The sequence below is a fragment of the Triticum aestivum genome, chromosome 3B (assembly GCF_018294505.1).
Source record: "Triticum aestivum cultivar Chinese Spring chromosome 3B, IWGSC CS RefSeq v2.1, whole genome shotgun sequence".
NCBI classification, from domain to species: domain Eukaryota; kingdom Viridiplantae; phylum Streptophyta; class Magnoliopsida; order Poales; family Poaceae; genus Triticum; species Triticum aestivum.
This window is the reverse complement of record NC_057801.1, coordinates 53,861,402-53,879,107: the sequence shown is the minus strand read 5'-3', so window position 1 is coordinate 53,879,107 and position 17,706 is coordinate 53,861,402. Positions and strand designations below refer to the sequence as shown.

The 17,706-nt window shown below is 45.7% G+C and overlaps 2 protein-coding genes across 5 annotated transcripts; one reads left to right on the top strand and one right to left on the bottom strand.

Moving 5' to 3' along the window:
- Positions 1-685: 685 nt before the first annotated feature.
- On the top strand, positions 686-4,913 carry LOC123068534 (probable pectin methylesterase CGR2). Of its 2 annotated transcripts, none has more exons than XM_044491124.1 (7): positions 686-897; positions 1,099-1,301; positions 1,431-1,470; positions 1,926-1,967; positions 2,793-3,158; positions 3,771-3,826; positions 4,437-4,913. In XM_044491124.1, exons 2-7 carry the CDS (start codon positions 1,179-1,181, stop codon positions 4,581-4,583), a joined length of 774 nt encoding a protein of 257 aa, XP_044347059.1. In that variant the 5' UTR covers positions 686-897; positions 1,099-1,178; the 3' UTR covers positions 4,584-4,913. The 2 variants fall into 2 exon arrangements, with proteins under 2 accessions (XP_044347059.1, XP_044347058.1); XM_044491123.1 differs by having other exon boundaries at positions 1,431-1,494.
- A 1,747-nt stretch (positions 4,914-6,660) lies between these two features.
- Positions 6,661-14,829, bottom strand: LOC123068533 (pre-mRNA-processing-splicing factor 8A). 3 transcript variants are annotated; one of them, XM_044491120.1, is made up of 8 exons: positions 13,086-14,829; positions 12,895-13,001; positions 12,522-12,789; positions 11,877-12,414; positions 10,990-11,766; positions 9,553-9,640; positions 7,744-7,774; positions 6,661-7,666 (listed from the first exon to the last, which is right to left on the bottom strand). In XM_044491120.1, exons 4-8 carry the CDS (start codon positions 12,185-12,187, stop codon positions 7,554-7,556), a joined length of 1,320 nt encoding a protein of 439 aa, XP_044347055.1. In that variant the 5' UTR covers positions 12,188-12,414; positions 12,522-12,789; positions 12,895-13,001; positions 13,086-14,829; the 3' UTR covers positions 6,661-7,553. The 3 variants fall into 3 exon arrangements, with proteins under 3 accessions (XP_044347055.1, XP_044347056.1, XP_044347057.1); XM_044491121.1 differs by lacking the exon at positions 7,744-7,774; XM_044491122.1 differs by lacking the exons at positions 6,661-7,666; positions 7,744-7,774; positions 9,553-9,640; positions 10,990-11,766 and having other exon boundaries at positions 12,164-12,414; positions 13,086-14,824.
- Positions 14,830-17,706: the final 2,877 nt, after the last annotated feature.

Below are 17,706 nucleotides of genomic sequence, written 5' to 3'. Positions count from 1 at the left end.
GCGACACCGGGCGCGACGTGTGATGAAATATGAGTTTTTATTTGTTGAACTATATAATTTGTATTGAACTATGTGTTGTTGTACTATTTTGTTGAAGTATTTGAAATTTATGTGATGAAATATGTGATAAAAATATTTATATTGATAATTGAACACCAAGCCACGGCGAATCACGCCGAATATGGGCCTTATTCGCCGAAATAAGTGGGCCAAAATCAGCAACTGGGGGCGAGCTGGAGGCAACGACTGGGCGCAAAACCGCCCCAGCGCCGAAAGAATCGCCGGCTAGCCTTCAGGGGGCGATTTTTATGCGTCCTGGGGCCGAACGGCTGGAGACGCTCTTATTAGTAGTAGTGCGTTGCGAGATGCACAATCGATAGTGGCGGACTGGCGGGCGCACGCACCGATCCATTTGACTGGGTCAACGCATTTGTTGGACCGTCGGCCGACCCGGTTGGGTTGGGTTGGGTTGGGCCGGAACCCACCTCAGACCGGGTCCAGGAACGATAGGGAAAAAGAGAAGAAAAATGCAGGGGCGGGCCCCGGCGGTCAGCGTGAGGGAGCGCCGCGACCGACATCCCCGAATCTAATGCGCGCCGGGATTCGGGCCGGCCCGCACTAATCCTCGGCGCACCGACGCGTATATATATCGCGGCACGATAATTAAAACCGATTTGGGGTCTTAACTCCGTGACAGCTCCCATTCCCCGCCCCGGTCCCGTGCGCTCCCGTCCCTATCTCGTCGGATCGCCACCCACTCGCCTCGCTCTCCCCCCACCCCACTCCACTCCGATCCCCCGCTCCGCCGCCCCCCAGATCCGCCCCAACCCTAGCGTCGCCGCCGCCGCCCCCGCCGACGCCGTCGCCCCCTCTCCGGCACCGTCGCCGCCGTTACAGGTATCCACCCTCTCCTCCCCCCGCAGCAGTCGCCGGGGTTTCCGGGTTTTCCGTTCGAGCCCGCGGCGCGCGCTGAGCCCAGGCCCAGTCGCGGCCGATCGATCTGCCTGCGCGTCGCCCGCGGCATTGCGGGAGTTCGTTTCTCTTAGGTTTTTGTCGGTGCGGACTGTTTCAATCTGACAACGCGACTCCTCGGCGCAGGGTGATCGAGGAGGGAGAGGGGAGAAGCTTGGCCGAGCGGATCGATCCGGTCGGTCAGGGTGGGGACCAAGGAGCGGAGGATGTCGAGGAGGGCGGTGAACCCCGGCCGCCGGGGCTCGGACGGGGGCTTGCCCACCGTCGCCAGCCTTCTCCACCACAAGTCGCGCTCGCCCTCCGTGCTCACCATGGCACTGCTCGCCCTGGTAATCACCTTCCCCCCTCACTGGTGTTTGGGATTCTACACTGTTCGGTCTTCTACGCCTGTTTGGCTGAATGCTAACGACGCTTCTGCTGCTGCTTGTTCGTTCGTTCGTTTGTTTGTTTGTTTGCAGGGAGTGATTATTCTCATCGTCTACTTCAACAGCGGCTCAGGTGGGTTGCAAATTCCCAGCTTCGGTACGCGTTTTCCTTGCCGTGTGTCTCTGTAATTGCTGTGTAGATTGCAAAATGGCTGGCAAAACAGCAGCAGTGCCATGAAGCAGCTCTGTTTCTCTGTTCTCTGCTCTGCTTTCAACTGAACTTGTTTCAGTTAGCAACTGGATACTGAATTTGAGAGTAGGGTGCTTGTAATGATGTTATTGTGGTAATGTGTCTAGAGTAGAATTGTACTGTACCTGCTGTTTATAGATTAATTGTTCATACACACTTCATTCGAACGTAAACTCGTTGTCACATGCTCAAACAGTGTTGGGGTTTCTAGGACTGTTATATGGTGTTATGGATATACTTTATGATTGAAGTTACTGGTTTGTGGTCTGATCTCAATGAGAAAGATGTAAATATTGTGATCTAATACTTCTTGTTTTGACTCTTTCTCCAATGGCCAGGTGTAACTGTTACGAGCAGAGAATCTGTGAGCAGAGCTGAAGGTATATAATTCTTTTATGTCGCTGTTCTGTGTGTCAAGCCGATTCGTACTCTTATTTATAGAGTGCCCTGATGAAAGTTTCTGAATTGTGCCTCCTGAACTTGCGAGTTGGATATGTTGTTAAACTGTTCCCTTTTAACTCTAAACTGTTCCCTTTGCTGTTTGATTCAAGTTAACTCTCGCTATAATGTATTGTGCAGTTATTGTTTCAAACTGTTTTGCTACAAGTACCATAATTTGCATTGAAGATATTATATTGATATATTCTGTTGCTGTATCATTGTTTAATAGCACTACAGCACATGATGCTCACATGAGACATCCACATTATGTGTGTTGATTTGATAATAGGAGTGTCCTCGTCCTGGGCCTATACTGCATTTTGACTCCTATGTTTGTTCTTCTAGCCTCCTAGTTTTGTTTGTTACTGGGTTGTCTTTAGTTTTCACTAGGAGATGTGATAGTGAATAGTTAATATCCTCACACAACAAGGAAACTGTATCTTACCAACATAATTTTGTTTGGTGGTTCACTCTAATCAGGAAATTTGTTATCCTTGTTTACTCTGTTATCATAATCATCAGAATAGCCAAGTAGCGAATCCCCAAAGTTATAATAAACTATCTCAGAAATGGTTAATTATCAGCTTGTTACAGGCCAACACAGATATTTTACAGTGGCCTGGTCTTCAGTGAACATTGGTGTTTGGTTGATCTCATTGTGTTGTGTGTTACTGTCTTCTTTGTATTTTGTTTCCCAGATCATGACTGGTAGGAATTGTATGGTCCTCCTTTACTTACCTCCTTTGTTTTGCATTTGCATCCAGGTTCTTGCACATCAGAAGTTATCCAGGCACTTCCTTATCTTAAAAAGGCGTATGGCAGTGCTATGCAGAAGGTTCTCCATGTAGGCCCAGATAGTTGTACAGTAGTTTCTAACTTGTTGAAAGAAGGGAAGGAAGCATGGGGAGTGGAGCCTTATGATTTGGATGATGCTGATAGTAGCTGCAAAAGCCTTGTGCGCAAGGGCTTTGTCCGTTTGTCTGATATCAAGTTCTCTCTTCCATACCGCCCAGATTCTTTTAACCTTGTTGTCGTGTCAGATGCTTTGGATTATCTGACCCCAAGGTATCTGAACAAAACACTTCCTGATTTAGCAAGGGTCTCCACCGATGGCCTTGTTATCTTTACTGGTATGTCCTTTTCTTTTCAATTTGAGACATTTACTTCCTTTTCTGTGGGAGGACCTTCATTTGACATATAGTTACATGTATCTGTTCGTCTTCAGAGTAAAAGATAATTTACTTCTGATAATTTTCTTATCAGATGATAGTTTTGCTTCTTTTTATTTACTGTTGTCTTGGTCCTGCCAATATTTGAGGATGGCTCCCCTCGAACTTATTTCTGATAATACCGTTATTAAGTAACATACCAGTGTTGTTTTGGATATAACATAGCCCACAAAACACAAATTTGACCACTAGTTTCTGTCATAATATAGGTGTAGAGCCCAACAATTATAGTTCTATGGAAATGCTTTCCTAATCAAATCTACAGTTCCTTCGTTTCTAGTATAGATGCTTGTAAACATATTGGTGCCAAACTGCAGAAAGTTTGGCCATGCATGTCCTGAAATGCCTCTCTTTTTTGACTTCTTAGGGAATAGTAGTAGGGTTTGATGTTCGTACTTATACAGTGTATTATTTAATGTTCATTAATTCTGTGGTATCTGTGCACGATTTACTAGTTCTGGTGGATGATATATAATTTCTGAGCTAATATTTATTTCTGTTACTCTTATCCAGGCAATCCAGGACAGCAGAAGGCTAAAGTTTCCGAGCTTCCGAAATTTGGAAGACCGGTATGTACAAATGACTTCTATTTGCTGGCATGCTGGCCTTAAGAAATGGTTCCTATATGACTTAAACATCATAGTGTCCACTTTACTGAGCTCAAGCTAATAAACAAATTGAACACATTACATGCTCATGATCCAAAAAGGAGTCATTACAAATTACTGAAGAGTTATGTGTTTATCCTATAGTCATGATCCAAAAAGGAGTCATTACAAATTATTGAAGAGTTATGTGTTTATCCTATAGTCTTATGGATTAATAACAGCCCAGGGATGTGTGCTTGTGCTTTACCTAATTTTGTTTGTTTGACATTTTGTTCTTTGGATATATGATGACATCATTAATGAAGTTGCTTCTCATCATCTCATATGTTTACCAATTTTTCTGACCTACTGTGTCACACAGCAGCATAGCTGTACATTTGTGCTATTGATTGTGAGATTTGTCTGTAGCTGTTGTAGATTTGTAGTGCAAGTATTCACATGTTCCAGAACCTATAGAATAAATTGCGCCTGACTGAAGGCTTTGAAATTCTGATGATAATTTTCGATCCAGGCTACATAGAGGCCTTGACTGACAAGTGACAACACCTGCTGTGTTTTGTGTTGTTGACAGGCAAAGTTGCGTAGTAATTCGTGGTGGACGCGCTACTTTATCCAGACAGGCTTGACAGAGAACGAAGGGCCATTGAAGAAGTTTGAGCAGGCGGCTTCCAAGGGCAACTACGAACCGGACTGTCAAATCTTCCACCTCAACTCATAGTATCTTGCTGCTGATCAGGGTAACGTCTATCCATGACACCTTGGATCACCGCCACACCGTTTTTGTAAGCAATATCATCCCCCGCCGACTCTGTGCGGAGGAACTGTGTCACACGAAGAGAGCCAGCCCTTCTGCCGTAGGTAGTTTGTGTAGAGAGGCTTTACCACCTGTTGCTAGAAAGATTCTTTCTGGAGATTAAATTATGTGTTATATTAAGCAAGCAAGGTCAGACGACAGATATATATGCTAGAACTTTACTACACTGTTGTACTATTGTGTTACATTATTGGGTGTCAAATGTAAACTCCTCCCAAGGGAGGCTGATTGTCATGTGTCATGTCCCTTTCTTGTTACTTGGATGGGTGTCATTATCGTAATTTGGATGATGCTTGAGGTGGACTAATTCAGATACTCCCTTTGTCCTAAAATTCTTGTCTTAGATTTGTCTAAATACGGATGTATCAAGTCACGTTTGAGTATTAGATACATCCATATCTAGGCAAATCTAAGACAAGAATTTTGGGACGGAGGGAGTACTTGAGAAGGATGGTTTACCTGACATGGGTTTTAAGCGTAGATATACTCTAGTATGTTTGCAATGGCAGGTTTAGTTGAGGTCCTAGTTTGAAGCTTCACTAACAACAGTGGATAACCAACCCCATTATACTATGTCATGAGGTGAGGTAAGATGTCCTTAGTTTTCACGCCAAATATCTGTGTTATATTTTGTTCTTTGGATTGGTCTTCCTTGAACCAGAACCAACAGATTTGTTCTTTGTTTGTTCTTGTGAGCATGCATATTCAAATATTCCATACCTGTCGCATACATTTGAAATTGCATCTTGTCCTCTCTTGAAGTGCAGACATCATCTTGCCGGCCCTCACAAAATTCATTTCCTCCAGAGGCATGCAACCCAACCCATCACCATCATCATCACCCATGTCTCCTCCTCTCATTGACCATTTCCGTTTGCAAGCTAAGCAAGGCCATAATCATCCACTAACCTTGATTAGCTAAGACTCAAAGCACATCTTAACACATATCTCTGCCTGTTTATAAAACCCCGTACGACAATCCTTTGCCTCTATCCTTTCCTTCTGCGCCCATATACGAGAAGAAAAACAAACACTAGAGTCATGGAAGGCTTGCTGCCGTTCCTGTACAGGGCCATCATCCTCCACTACGCGGAAGGCGGGTGGCGGACGGACACCGGAGACAACCCCTTCCTCGACGGCGACTCGCCATCGGCCTCTCAGTACTACTACGTCCGCCTCACTGGCAGCCCTGACGACTCCAGTCAACTAGGGTTTGCCGCCGCTCCTCCGGCCAGCCACGGCGCGGTCCTGTGATGGAGTTAATAGATCATCATCGTCTCTCGTTTCCGGGTCTTTCTTCTTCTTCTTCTTCTTCTTCTTGACCTGGGTGTATGGTATGGATGACCTCTGGCCCTCTGGGTGTTGTATAGTACGGTTCTGTGGTTTAGGACCACAGAGAAACATACTGGATCAATGATTTACAGTACTATAGTACTACCTATGTACCAAAATATAAAAGGTTTTTGCAGTTTAAATTGAACTGCAAAACGTCTTATATTTTGGTATAGAGGGAGTACGTTTAGTTAAATAGAGCGATGATGTTGCTGGTGTGGTCACCTCGAGATTTCACTGATTTGGCATGAATTAGGAGCGTCAGCAGCAGCTAGCCAGCATTATTTCTTACATTTTCGTCAGTAGCATGTATGCTCTAGTGATGTTGTGTGCAGGATGGCTGCTACGAACACTCAATTTCGTCATAATGAATCCTTTAAGCTTTCTACTCCCTCCGTCCGGAATTACTTGTCGCAAAAATGAATGTATCTAGAACTAAAATACGTCTAGATACATCGATTTCTTCAACAAGTAATTCCGAACGGAGGGAGTAGCTTTTATTTACATGATCTACATAATAGTGCCCATCTGCATAATTCACACGATTTCTAGGCTGAACTGTCTTCACCCTACCCTACAAAAAGCACACTGAAAATGTTTGAGAAGTTGACCAGGAGTGCGATTTACTCCTCCACGCAAAGAAGCGCAAGATGTTCCTCCAATACACATGCAGCAGCACGTACCAGATGCAGGAAATACAGCTTTTATTGAACTCAAATGATCTAACTAGCTAGGAACCCTAACCCAAATGATCCGGCCGCATCAGAGGAAAATGCCTCTTGATCTCTGCCAGGCTCATATCTGCAAACTGGTTGAGTCTTAACTTGTAGCTCGCGCCCGACTTGTTGACTTCATGCACACGCCTCGCCGTCTTGCTAAATGTCTTGAACCGGCGGCGCATCTCGGCAGGGCCGCGCGATAGCTCATGATACTCGCACCAGTACTCGTACAGCGCCCACAGGTATTCCTTGGACTTGAGGGAATTCTCATCGACAACGTCGAGGCAATCTATGTCTTCTGAATTGGGTCCCATGCATTTCTCTTCTTCTTTCGACTCTGTCATTCAGCAGGCATAGATAGATAGTCATAATTTGATTGATTTTACGATGGCCAGATCAACTGCACTACTATTGCACCATTGACCCCTGCAATACAGAACTATATACGCGGACGCGGTGTTTTGGCTCCTAGGAGCCAAAGGCAATTACCGTGTTAGATGCGTGGTGATTCCGAATGAATGAGTATGCCTGTCTGCTTGCTTTGCTGAGTTACTCTCCCTGTGAAACTCTGAACTTTCTTCCTCTCTTGATAAAGATTGGCCGTTCGCCTTTTGTTCGGAAACTAGTCATAGAAGCACATGAACATAGAGGGTGATGTAAACTCATAGCCAAAATTTTCATCATCGTCATCATCATGGTATCTTTACAACCGATCGTCTGGGGATTGTCACATAACATAAGCACAAGCTGCAACGAACTCAACACCCCCAGCTGCTAGTACTCCTAATTTGGGGGCCCCAGCAGCTAAGCTACATGTCCGTCCTCAGCCCCTCCTCGGCCTTCTCCGCTCGCCGCCTCTCCTCCATGGCCATGAGAATATTCGATCACGAGGTAAAGGTGATGTGCCGGTGACGTCAGGTCTCTGGCGTGGGATGCCTGTCAAAACCAACTTATTATTAAGTGGGATATGTGGGTTTAGTGGGATACCTTCCATTGCTATAGATTTCCTCTACCTTCAGACTGCTGGCCCAATGATGCCAGTGCCTGGAGAACACACAAAAAACTCACTGTAATTGTTACTATTAACAAATAAAGCAATCTTCATTCCCTGTATGGAATCATGTCACATAATAACAGATTGTTTTATTGAGTTACCAACAAGAAACTCATGTCATTGGAAAAGTTTCAGAAAATAAAGGGCAACGCGATCCAATTCTTCTAGCATGGAACAGGAACATGGAAAAATAGCATACTCCCCAAAAAAAATACTCTGATGGACAGCATGGAGCATGGATCTTCTACTAGATGTGGGCGAAAAATTAACTACTTCTCCATTTCTGCGACAAGTAATTCCAGACGGAGGGAGTATGACACAGTTGGGAGCAAACTGATGGTAAACATGGACGACGCTTTGTACACTTTCTCAAGATTATTAACAGAAAATACATAAGTTTACTGGGAGCATAACAATTTTTTCCCAGATTCTTATTTAAGTCGCAGTGCACTAGTACAGAGCACAAAAATAAGCTACATTGGTATAGCAGTTACTAGTCAGTATTAACAGACACAAATTACCGAAGTACTCCCTCCATCCAAAAAAGCTTGTCCCTCAAATGGATGTATCTAGCATCAATTTAGCGCTAGATACATCCATTCGGGGGACAAGCTTGGGACAAGCTTTTTCAGACGGAGGGAGTAGCAGATTGGCTACCTGCTAACTTTCAGTGGTCTAGCTACACTGCTTGCATTCAGAAACTGAGAAGACAGTCTCTGCTGCGTAATTATATGATCGATGCTCACAGAAACAGAAACAATAGCTGAGGCGACAGTGCAACTGCTTATCATCCCAGGACAGTTACAATTACTGATATAATTCTTAGTTTTTTTGGCGTGATATAATTCTCAGTTACCATCACTTATTCCAAGTTCTCAAGGAACATTCTTTTTCAGTCTTCTGCTGCAAACCAAATCAAATCACTTGTTTGACATGCCCGCAACTGCTACTGCATTTTTGTACAACGTTTTGCTTGGGACCAACACAGATTTTTCATCATAAGGTAAGTTGCCTTACTTTCCCTTAATCTGGTACATTTGCATGCCTAACAGTTTATCGACAAACCAATGCTTTGAGGCGATCAAAGTATCCGCGAGATATATAAGTGATGTGAAACCATTCATTGCCTCATAATCTAAGTTACTGTCAAAACAACTCGTCACAAAGAAAAAACATCCACTGCTATTGCTGTCAGGTGTTGGTTTCCATGGGGCCGCAACGAGGCTCGGAACAGCAAAGTCGGTCCTGTGTCGTGAAGGGTTGTGCATAAGATCAGGAGGCTCATATTGATAAGATCTAACAGGTGTGAGCCATCATCGTCAGTGCCAAGATGGTTACAGTAGTAATCTTGATGCTGCAGTACTGTTTCATTGATGATCAAATGATGGGAGTGGGGGTGGTTATTACGTGGCAATGAGTGATGTCCTGGCTTGCTTTGACCAGATTCTTCAAGGCGTCACCATCCCAGAACTGGCTCAAGCAATAGCTGAGGTTTGACAAGGTCCAGAACAACTGATTTGCTCTCAGGCACAAAACTGACTGACAGAAATATATAACCAACCAATGACCGGCATAGTAAAACTTAATCTAGCAACAGAAATCTGCAAGTGCTCCAATCTTAAGAAGAAGAGCAACCAGATGAACATAACACATTAAGCTTCAACAAAGAAGCTCAAATCACAAAGCATCAAAGAGTAAAAGGATGATAACACCAAGCAAAACATCCACTTGACGATAACGATTCAGTTTGACAAACATAACAACTGACCCAAGATGTTAACCGGAGGTCAAATGATGCACTTTTCACCATGTCACGCCTTGTTCTTCTCCAAAATTTTAGCATGTCATGCCAAATCCTGCAGGGAAAAACAGAACAAACAGTTCAGTATATGAGACTTGTGTGCAAGAAAGAAACAACAGAATGTGCAAGAAACTACAAAATACAGTTCAGTAGAGACACCGGCTCACAGGCAAAAATGGACTACTACCAGAATGTGCCCAAAACAACAGAAACAACAATTCGGCACTGAAACTATCCCAGGCAAAAAAAAAACACTTCTAAAATGTGCAAGAAAATAATAAATTTGTATGTACAGTGCAGTGTGACTTGGAAAGATTAAATTTTGTATAACATGCATTTTAATATTCACATTCATCAGAATTCAAATGTCCAAGGAGAGACAATTAGCCACTCATGGAAAGGTATAAATCTGCTTGATCAGGAATTACAGAATTGTGCACTCAAATTCAGCTACTCCTTGGACATTTGAACTAAATCAGCGACAATTAATATACAGAAAAAGGCTTTCGCCCCGCTTTATATATAAAGCACAGATCAACCACAGCCCAAGTACAAGCACACCCCACGACAACACACGCACACACCCAAGGCGGGATACATAGGCGCTGAGCGCAGCAACACCACCCCTAACACTACAAGAGCAATCAAGGACCTCCACCGGGAACACACCACCGCGAAGAGATGAAGCCGCATATGACGAACCGTGAGCTCCAAGGCGGCGCCTCCAAGAAGGTTACGACGCTAGCGCGCCGCCACCGCCTGACCCGGGGGTCAGAGTTTCCTCTGGAGCGACACGATGACCGGTGAGAGCCGCGACGACGCCTTCTAGAAGGTAACGCGCTACGCCGCCGCCGGTCCGTCCGAGGATAGAACAGGTTTTCACCCCAGCAAACACTCACCGCCACCGAACGCCACACCCCTGCCACCATGCCGCCCACACGGCCATGGTCACCGGGCAGCACCAAGCCACAGCCTCTGCCCACGAGCACCGCGCTACCACCACCAGGGCCGCCGCCCCGGCATCCAAGACCTTGACACCACCGCACCCGAGGCCCGTCGCTACCCCAACCAAAGTGATGAGTGGAAAGGTCGCTCCTTTACACACCCCTGGACGGCCCCCGGCGCCGGGACCCAAAGGGCCGGCCCAAAAAAGGCCTCCATCACCCATCCTGCTGCACCGGGTGCAAGACAAGCTCAGTCCTGCTGCCAGGCGCGAGACGAGGTCGGTCCTGCTGCCGGGCACGAGACGAGCTCGGTCCTGCTGCCGGGCGCGAGACGAGCTCTGTCTCGCAGCCACGGGCGCGAGACGAGCAATGGACCGCAACTGGGAGCGGTCCAGCCCTAATACGAAGGTAGAGCCCGGACGACAAGGGGAGGAATCGAAGGTCGAAAAAGGCCGCTCACCGACGGCCGACGCCGCTCTTGGACATGACCAGCCGCCGCCGTGACACGATCCAGACCACCGCCATGAGCCACCACCACGCCGTGGCAGCCCACATCCCCGCCGAGACTCTGAGGGACAGCCCCAAACCGCCCACCGACGGCCATGGGCCAGATCCCAGCTGATTTGGCCGACAACCGCCGCCGCCCCCTCCCGGAGACCACCGCCACCACCACCCGCATCGACCGCACGGGCGATGCCGCAACCACAACCAGATCTGCAGCCTCCGCGCCCGTACAGCTATGCCCCGCCACCAGCGCACCAGCCGGCACGCCTCACCATGATAGAGGTCGGCCCAGCCTAGCCGGACACCGCCGCCAGCCCGTGCCGCCGCAGCCCGCGACCCTTGTCGCCGGGATCTGATGAGGAAGCCTTGAAGCAGCCAGCCACCTCGCCCGCCCCACGCCCAAGCCCGCGCCTCCAGAACCACGCAGTCGCCGCCGCTCCGCCGCACGGCCGCGCCACTGGCACGCCGCTCGGGTCGCCGTCGCGCCGTCCCGCGCGAACGACGCGCTCCACACCGCGGCCCTGCGTCCCGCGCCGCCGGAAGCCATGGGAGAAGGGGAAGAAGGCCCCGCCGCCACCCACGCCAGCCGGGCTTCGCCCGGCGGCGCACTCCGGTGGCGGCAAGTGGGAGGGAGGGTCGGGGGAGGGTCGCTGGCCGACGGTGGCTAGGGTTCGCCTTGCCGCCCGTGAGAGCGGCACGGGCGAGAGAGCTTTTCAGGTCCGCAGGCGTGGCCCTGTATTATGTGATGCGTTCCACAATTAATATGGACCGGAGGGAGTACTTAATTTTGATTTTGGATAATCACAAGGTTACATTTGAAGATACAAATGGTAGGAGACTAACTTGAGGTGATAGCTCAGGAGCTTCATTCGGCTGGGTCCCAACGGCTCGAAGTCAGCAAGGATCTCATGCTCTGGTAGATTCGCTGGCAAAGTCACCATTTGGTGACTTCCATGCTGTGGCGGAATGGATATGCATCTCATCTCCTTGACTTGAGGATTATCCCGTGGACTCAGCCCATACAGGAAACCTGCAACCTGTGTCCGTAGATCTGCTATGCATATCAAATTCTTCAATATATTCTTTGGCATGATGTAAGTATAGCCAGTTTGACCGTTGTTATTTGGCGATTTTATGGGCAAATCGAAGAACATAAATTGCTCCTCTGACTTTTATATCATCCGAGTTAACATAAATGTGGTTGAAACGGAAATACAGGTTCATAGCAGAGATGGCCCTGACACGCAAATCTGTCTTCGATGCAAATGCTGCTTGCTCATACCCTTGTCACAATAATTGGCTTTGACTTCCAAGGGATCCAACATACCCTTCCTTGTCACAATAACTTGCTTTGTCCTGCCCATACACTTGTGTGGATGACCTGCAGATTATAATGCATTTTCATTCAAGTCTTCCAAGTTGTGATACTGTGCAGTATGCCATAATTGCAAGAAAACTAGAACTAAAAGCAAAACAAAGGGAAAAAACCTTCAGAAATAGTTGGTTGACCAGTTCTTGGATTGAAAATAAAGATAGCACCATTGATTGGTTTCGCCGTCATGTTACCCTCGGTTTTGTGAATGGTAACACGATAGACATTTGTGTCATCCACAAACCATACGATTTGATTGCTGAATATATCTCTGTACCGTAGTTCTATGAAGACAGATATGGCTCGGTGGGCGGTGGGTTCAGATGAATACAACTGAAGACCCTTTCTTATTCTCTCCCTCAGCACATACAGAGCATGATTTAACTGTCAAAAGAGAAAATAAACAAGCATGTCATTTACTGTATTAACTAAGACATTTTTTACTACAACAGAGATATCTAGATTTGTTACAGTTAGCATGGTTATTACCTTCATGATCTTGTTCAGTGCTTGCTGAAGGAGGGGCTTTGACCCGGGGAACCACTTACCAAAAGCAGAGTGCAAATTATAAACTAGATCAAGTCCAATCATCACCCCTGCAATTAATATTAATCAACATTAAGCACAGAAGACTCAGACAAGGCAAGAAATTGATAATCAGTGGACACTCAAAATCATACCGGTCCGAGAACGGTAGATGGACAAATTATGTGTTGTGTAGTCCATAAATTTTGCTCTTGCGTAACGTTCTATGTCGTGTGAATTGTAGTCTCCCCATCTTGGTTGCACATCAATCCAGTGCTTGTTACTGGCTTTCTGATCGAAGACATCCTTTGACTCACAAAATAAGCTTGGTTTGGACATCTGCCATCTATGTGCAGCAAAAGGGAAATCTGCACATGAACTGTTCATCTTGCAACTCTTCCTTGGATGTATTGTCTCCTTCTGTACTCTCTCAATCTCCAGCGCATCCAACTCCTGACCCAGAACTTGGCAAAGATCCATAGCAACACTTTCATGGACCTTGTGCCAAAGATGTGCACAGGAAATAGTTGGATAAATAGCAACTGCTTCTTCAGGTGTCACATATGGCCCATCTTTCAAGTAGTTGTGTTGCCTCTCTTGTTCTGCCTTCAACCACAAATGCGTTAACCTTCCAAGATTTTGGCGGCAGACAGTCTTGTCAACTGTAGCACCACGCCGGATATGCTCACGACATTTGTCCACCAATCAGCCTTGGACTTCATATACCGTTGTATCGTGTTCTCAGTTCTCAATACGGGGCCTTCCAGCAGCGTCATGCCTCACTAGGATGCTGCAGTGTATACTCCGGGCCTTGTTTTGCTTGATGCCCTCTGACTCTGCATTTGGCTCTACCAGAAGGCTACTGGCGAGTGATGATTCTGTATGATGGTGCTGAACAAGCTACAGGCCGCAGCTAGTTGCTGATTCGACTTCCATTGCTGTTCAGATTCAGAGTTGTTTTATCTCTCATGTTAATCGTATCTGTAGTAAGAATGTACAAGAATCTGGTGTGATACTCCAAGCCCTCGGTGCATTCGCAACCAGCCATGCAGAACTTGGAAGTAGGCTCTTCACTCAATGATCGCTACGGATTTTGTTCAGGAGGGCCCTTGGGAGGAAGGAGGGGATGCGGACAATGTGTGGATGAAGATGGCGACTTGCATTTGTAAGGTGGCATCAGAGGAGTTTGGAGTGTCCAAGGGGAGGAAAAGCGAAGATAAGGATACCTGGTGGTGGAATGATGTTGTCCAGAAAGCGATTAAAAAGAAGAAAGATTGCTTCAGACGCCTATACCTAGATAGGAGTGCGGACAACATAGAGAAGTACAAGATGGCGAAGAAGGGCGCAAAGCGAGCTGTCAATGAAGCGAGGGTTCGGGCATATGAGGACCTCTACCAACGGTTAGGCACAAAGGAAGGTGAAAGGGACATCTATAAGATGGCCAAGATTCGAGAGAGGAAGACGAGGGATACTGGCCAAGTCAAATGCATCAAGGACGGAGAGATTAAGCATTAGATGGCGGGAGTACTTTGACAAGTTGTTCAATGGGGAGAATGAGAGTTCTACCATTCAACTAGACGACTCCTTTGATGAGACCGACACGCCTTTTGTGCGGCGAATCCAGGAGTTTGAGGTCAAGGAGGCGTTAAAAAGGATGAAAGAAGGCAAGGCGATGGGTCCTGATTGTATCCCCATTGAGGTGTGGAAAGGCCTCGGGGACATAGCGATAGTATGGCTAACCAAGCTTTTCAAGCTCATTTTTCGGGCAAACAAGATGCCAGAAGAATGGAGACGGGGTATATTAGTACCAATCTTCAAGAACAAGGGCGGGTGTTCAGAGCTGTACTAATTACCGTGGAATTAAGCTGATGAGCCATACAATGAAGCTATGGGAGAGAGTCATTGAGCACCGCTTAAGAAGAATGACAAGCGTGACCAAAAATCAATTTGGTTTCATGCTTGGGAGGTCGACCATGGAAGCCATTTTCTTGGTACGACAACTTATGGAGAGATATAGGGAGCAAAAGAAGGACTTGCATATGGTGTTCATTGACTTGGAGAAGGCCTATGATAAGATACCGCGGAATGTCATGTGGTGGGCCTTGGAGAAACACAAAGTCCCAGCAAAGTACATTACCCTCATCAAGGACATGTACGATAATGTTGTGACAAGTGTTCGAACAAGTGATGTCGACACTAATGACTTCCCGATTAAGATAGGACTGCATTAGGGGTCAGCTTTGAGGCCTTATCTTTTTGCCTTGGTGATGGATGAGGTCACAAGGGATATACAAGAAGATATCCCATGGCGTATGCTCTTTGCGGATGATGTCGTGCTAGTTGACGATAGTCGGACGGGGGTAAATAGTTAGTTCAGAGTTATGGAGACAAACCTTGGAATCGAGAGGGTTTAGGCTTAGTAGGACTAAACCAAGTACATGATGTGCGGTTTCAGTACTACTAGGTGTGAGGAGGAGAAGATTAGCCTTGATGGGCAGGTGGTACCTCAGAAGGACACCTTTTGATATTTGGGGTCAATGTTGCAGGAGGGGGTATTGATGAAGATGTGAAGCGTTGAATTAAAGCAGGATGGATGAAGTGGCGCCAAGCTTCTGGCATTCTCTGTGACAAGAGAGTGCCACAAAAGCTAAAAGGCAAGTTCTACAGGACGACTGTTTGACCCGTAATGTTGTATGGCGCTAAGTGTTGGCCGACTAGAAGGCGACATGTTCAACAGTTAGGTGTGGCGGAGATGCGTATGTTGAGATGGATGTGTGGCCACATGAGGAAGGATAGAGTCCGGAATGATGATATACGAGATAGAGTTGGGGTAGCACCAATTGAAGAGAAGCTTGTCCAACATCGTCGGAGATGGTTTGGGCATATTCAGCGCAGGCCTTCAGAAGCTCCAGTGCATAGCGGACAGCTAAAGCGTGCGGCGAATGTCAAGAGAGGTCGGGGTAGACCGAATTTGACATGGGAGGAGTCCGTTAAGAGAGACCTGAAGGATTGGAGTATCACCAAAAAACTAGCTATGGACAGGGGTGCGTGGGAGCTTGCTATCTATGTGCCAGAGTCATGAGTTGGTCATGAATTCTTATGGGTTTCACCTCTAGCATACCCCAACTTGTTTGGGACTAAAGGCTTTGTTGTTGTTGTTGTTGTTGTTGTTTGTAGGTTTAGGCCAAAACAACATACTTCGGAATTCACCTTGGCAGTGAGATTCTTTGGTTCAGTGGTAAAGCTGCTGCCTTGTGACCATGAGGTCACGGGTTCAAGTCCTGGAAACAGCCTCTTACAGAAATGTAGGGAAAGGCTGCGTACTATAGACCCAAAGTGGTCGGACCCTTCCCCGACCCTGCGCAAGCGGGAGCTACATGCACCGGGCTGCCCTTTTTAGTGAGATTCTTTGGTTCCAAAGTATGCCCTTCCGCAACGATGGTGATCTGCCAGGGCGGCTTTGAAGTGCTCAGAATCTCACAATTGGGACGCCAACATAAGCTGGAGCCGAGGTCGATGCCGAAGGTCGCCAGCATATCCATTGAAACTAGGTGTAGACCTAAGATCTCATAATCCACCAAACATATTTGACTATCCCCTAAAGACCACAATCACCTAACTGAATCTAGCTAAACTCTTATAATCCATCGTGAAATGGGGTTCAACATCATAATTACCTTAATAAATACAAATTCCTCAAAAATTAATTAAAAATATGTTTATCCGCCAATAAAATAATCAAATCCCATAAACAACCAACATTTTTTACTATCTCCTCGAGATCACAATCTACTAATTAAATCAATCAAAAACTCATAATACATCATAAAATTTCCTTCAAGATCAAAATCACCTAACTAAATCCAAATTATTTCAAGATTTAACTAAAAATATGTTTATCCACCAATATAACACTAGTCATGCTCATACTAGACCTAAAATCTCATAATCCACCGAACATCTTTGACTATCTCCTCAAAATCACAATCACTTAAGTAGATCCATCAAAAACTCATAATCCATCGTCAAATTTGCTTCAAGATGACAATCACCTAACTGAATCCAAATTGTTTCAAGATTGACAATCGCCTAACTGAATCCAAATTGTTTAAGATTAACGAAAGATATGTTTATCCACCAATATAATATAGCCATGCTCATACTAGACTTAAAATCTCATAATCCACCGAAGATCTTTAACTACCTCCTCAAGATCACAATCTACAAACTAAATCCACCAAAAACTCATAATCCATCGTCAAATTTGCTTCAAGATAACAAAATCACATAAGTAAATCCAAATTCTTCCAAGATTAATTGAAGGCATGCCCATAATATAAAAGTAGGCATGCCCATAATATACCTAAAATCACATAATACATCAAACATCTTTGAGTGTCGGCTCAATAGCACAATCACCTAACTAAATCCACCTAGAATCTTATAATCCACCATGAAATTTAGTGGAGGATCACAATCACCTTACACAATCTAAATTGTTCCAAGATTAACTAAATATTTGTCTATCTAGTAATATAATAATCATCATGCTCACCTATTAGCCCTAAAAACTCATAATCCACCTAACATCTTCTCAAGATTATAATCACCTACCCAAATCAATCTAAAATTTTTGTAATTCACCGTGCATTTTTGTTCAAGATCACAAGCACCTAACTAAATATAAATTATTACAAGTTGCTTGAAGGGTTGTTTATTCAGTAATACAATAATCACCATACTCACCTAATAGGCTTAAAATCTCATAATCTACCG

What these genes read in the sequence shown, in the direction of transcription:
- LOC123068534 (XM_044491123.1), top strand. Translation starts at nt 1,179, where the DNA reads ATGTCGAGGAGGGCGGTGAACCCCGGCCGCCGGGGCTCGGACGGGGGC. An exon ending in GTTGCAAATTCCCAGCTTCG is followed by an intron (nt 1,495 to 1,925) that starts GTACGCGTTTTC and finishes TCCAATGGCCAG; the next exon opens with GTGTAACTGTTACGAGCAGA. An exon ending in ATCTGTGAGCAGAGCTGAAG is followed by an intron (nt 1,968 to 2,792) that starts GTATATAATTCT and finishes ATTTGCATCCAG; the next exon opens with GTTCTTGCACATCAGAAGTT.
- LOC123068533 (XM_044491120.1), bottom strand. Translation starts at nt 12,187, where the DNA reads ATGTTCTTCGATTTGCCCATAAAATCGCCAAATAACAACGGTCAAACT. An exon ending in AAGAGCGGCGTCGGCCGTCG is followed by an intron (nt 9,641 to 10,989) that starts GTGAGCGGCCTT and finishes TTTTCCCTGCAG; the next exon opens with GATTTGGCATGACATGCTAA. An exon ending in ATTGGGCCAGCAGTCTGAAG is followed by an intron (nt 7,667 to 7,743) that starts GTAGAGGAAATC and finishes TGGTTTTGACAG; the next exon opens with GCATCCCACGCCAGAGACCT.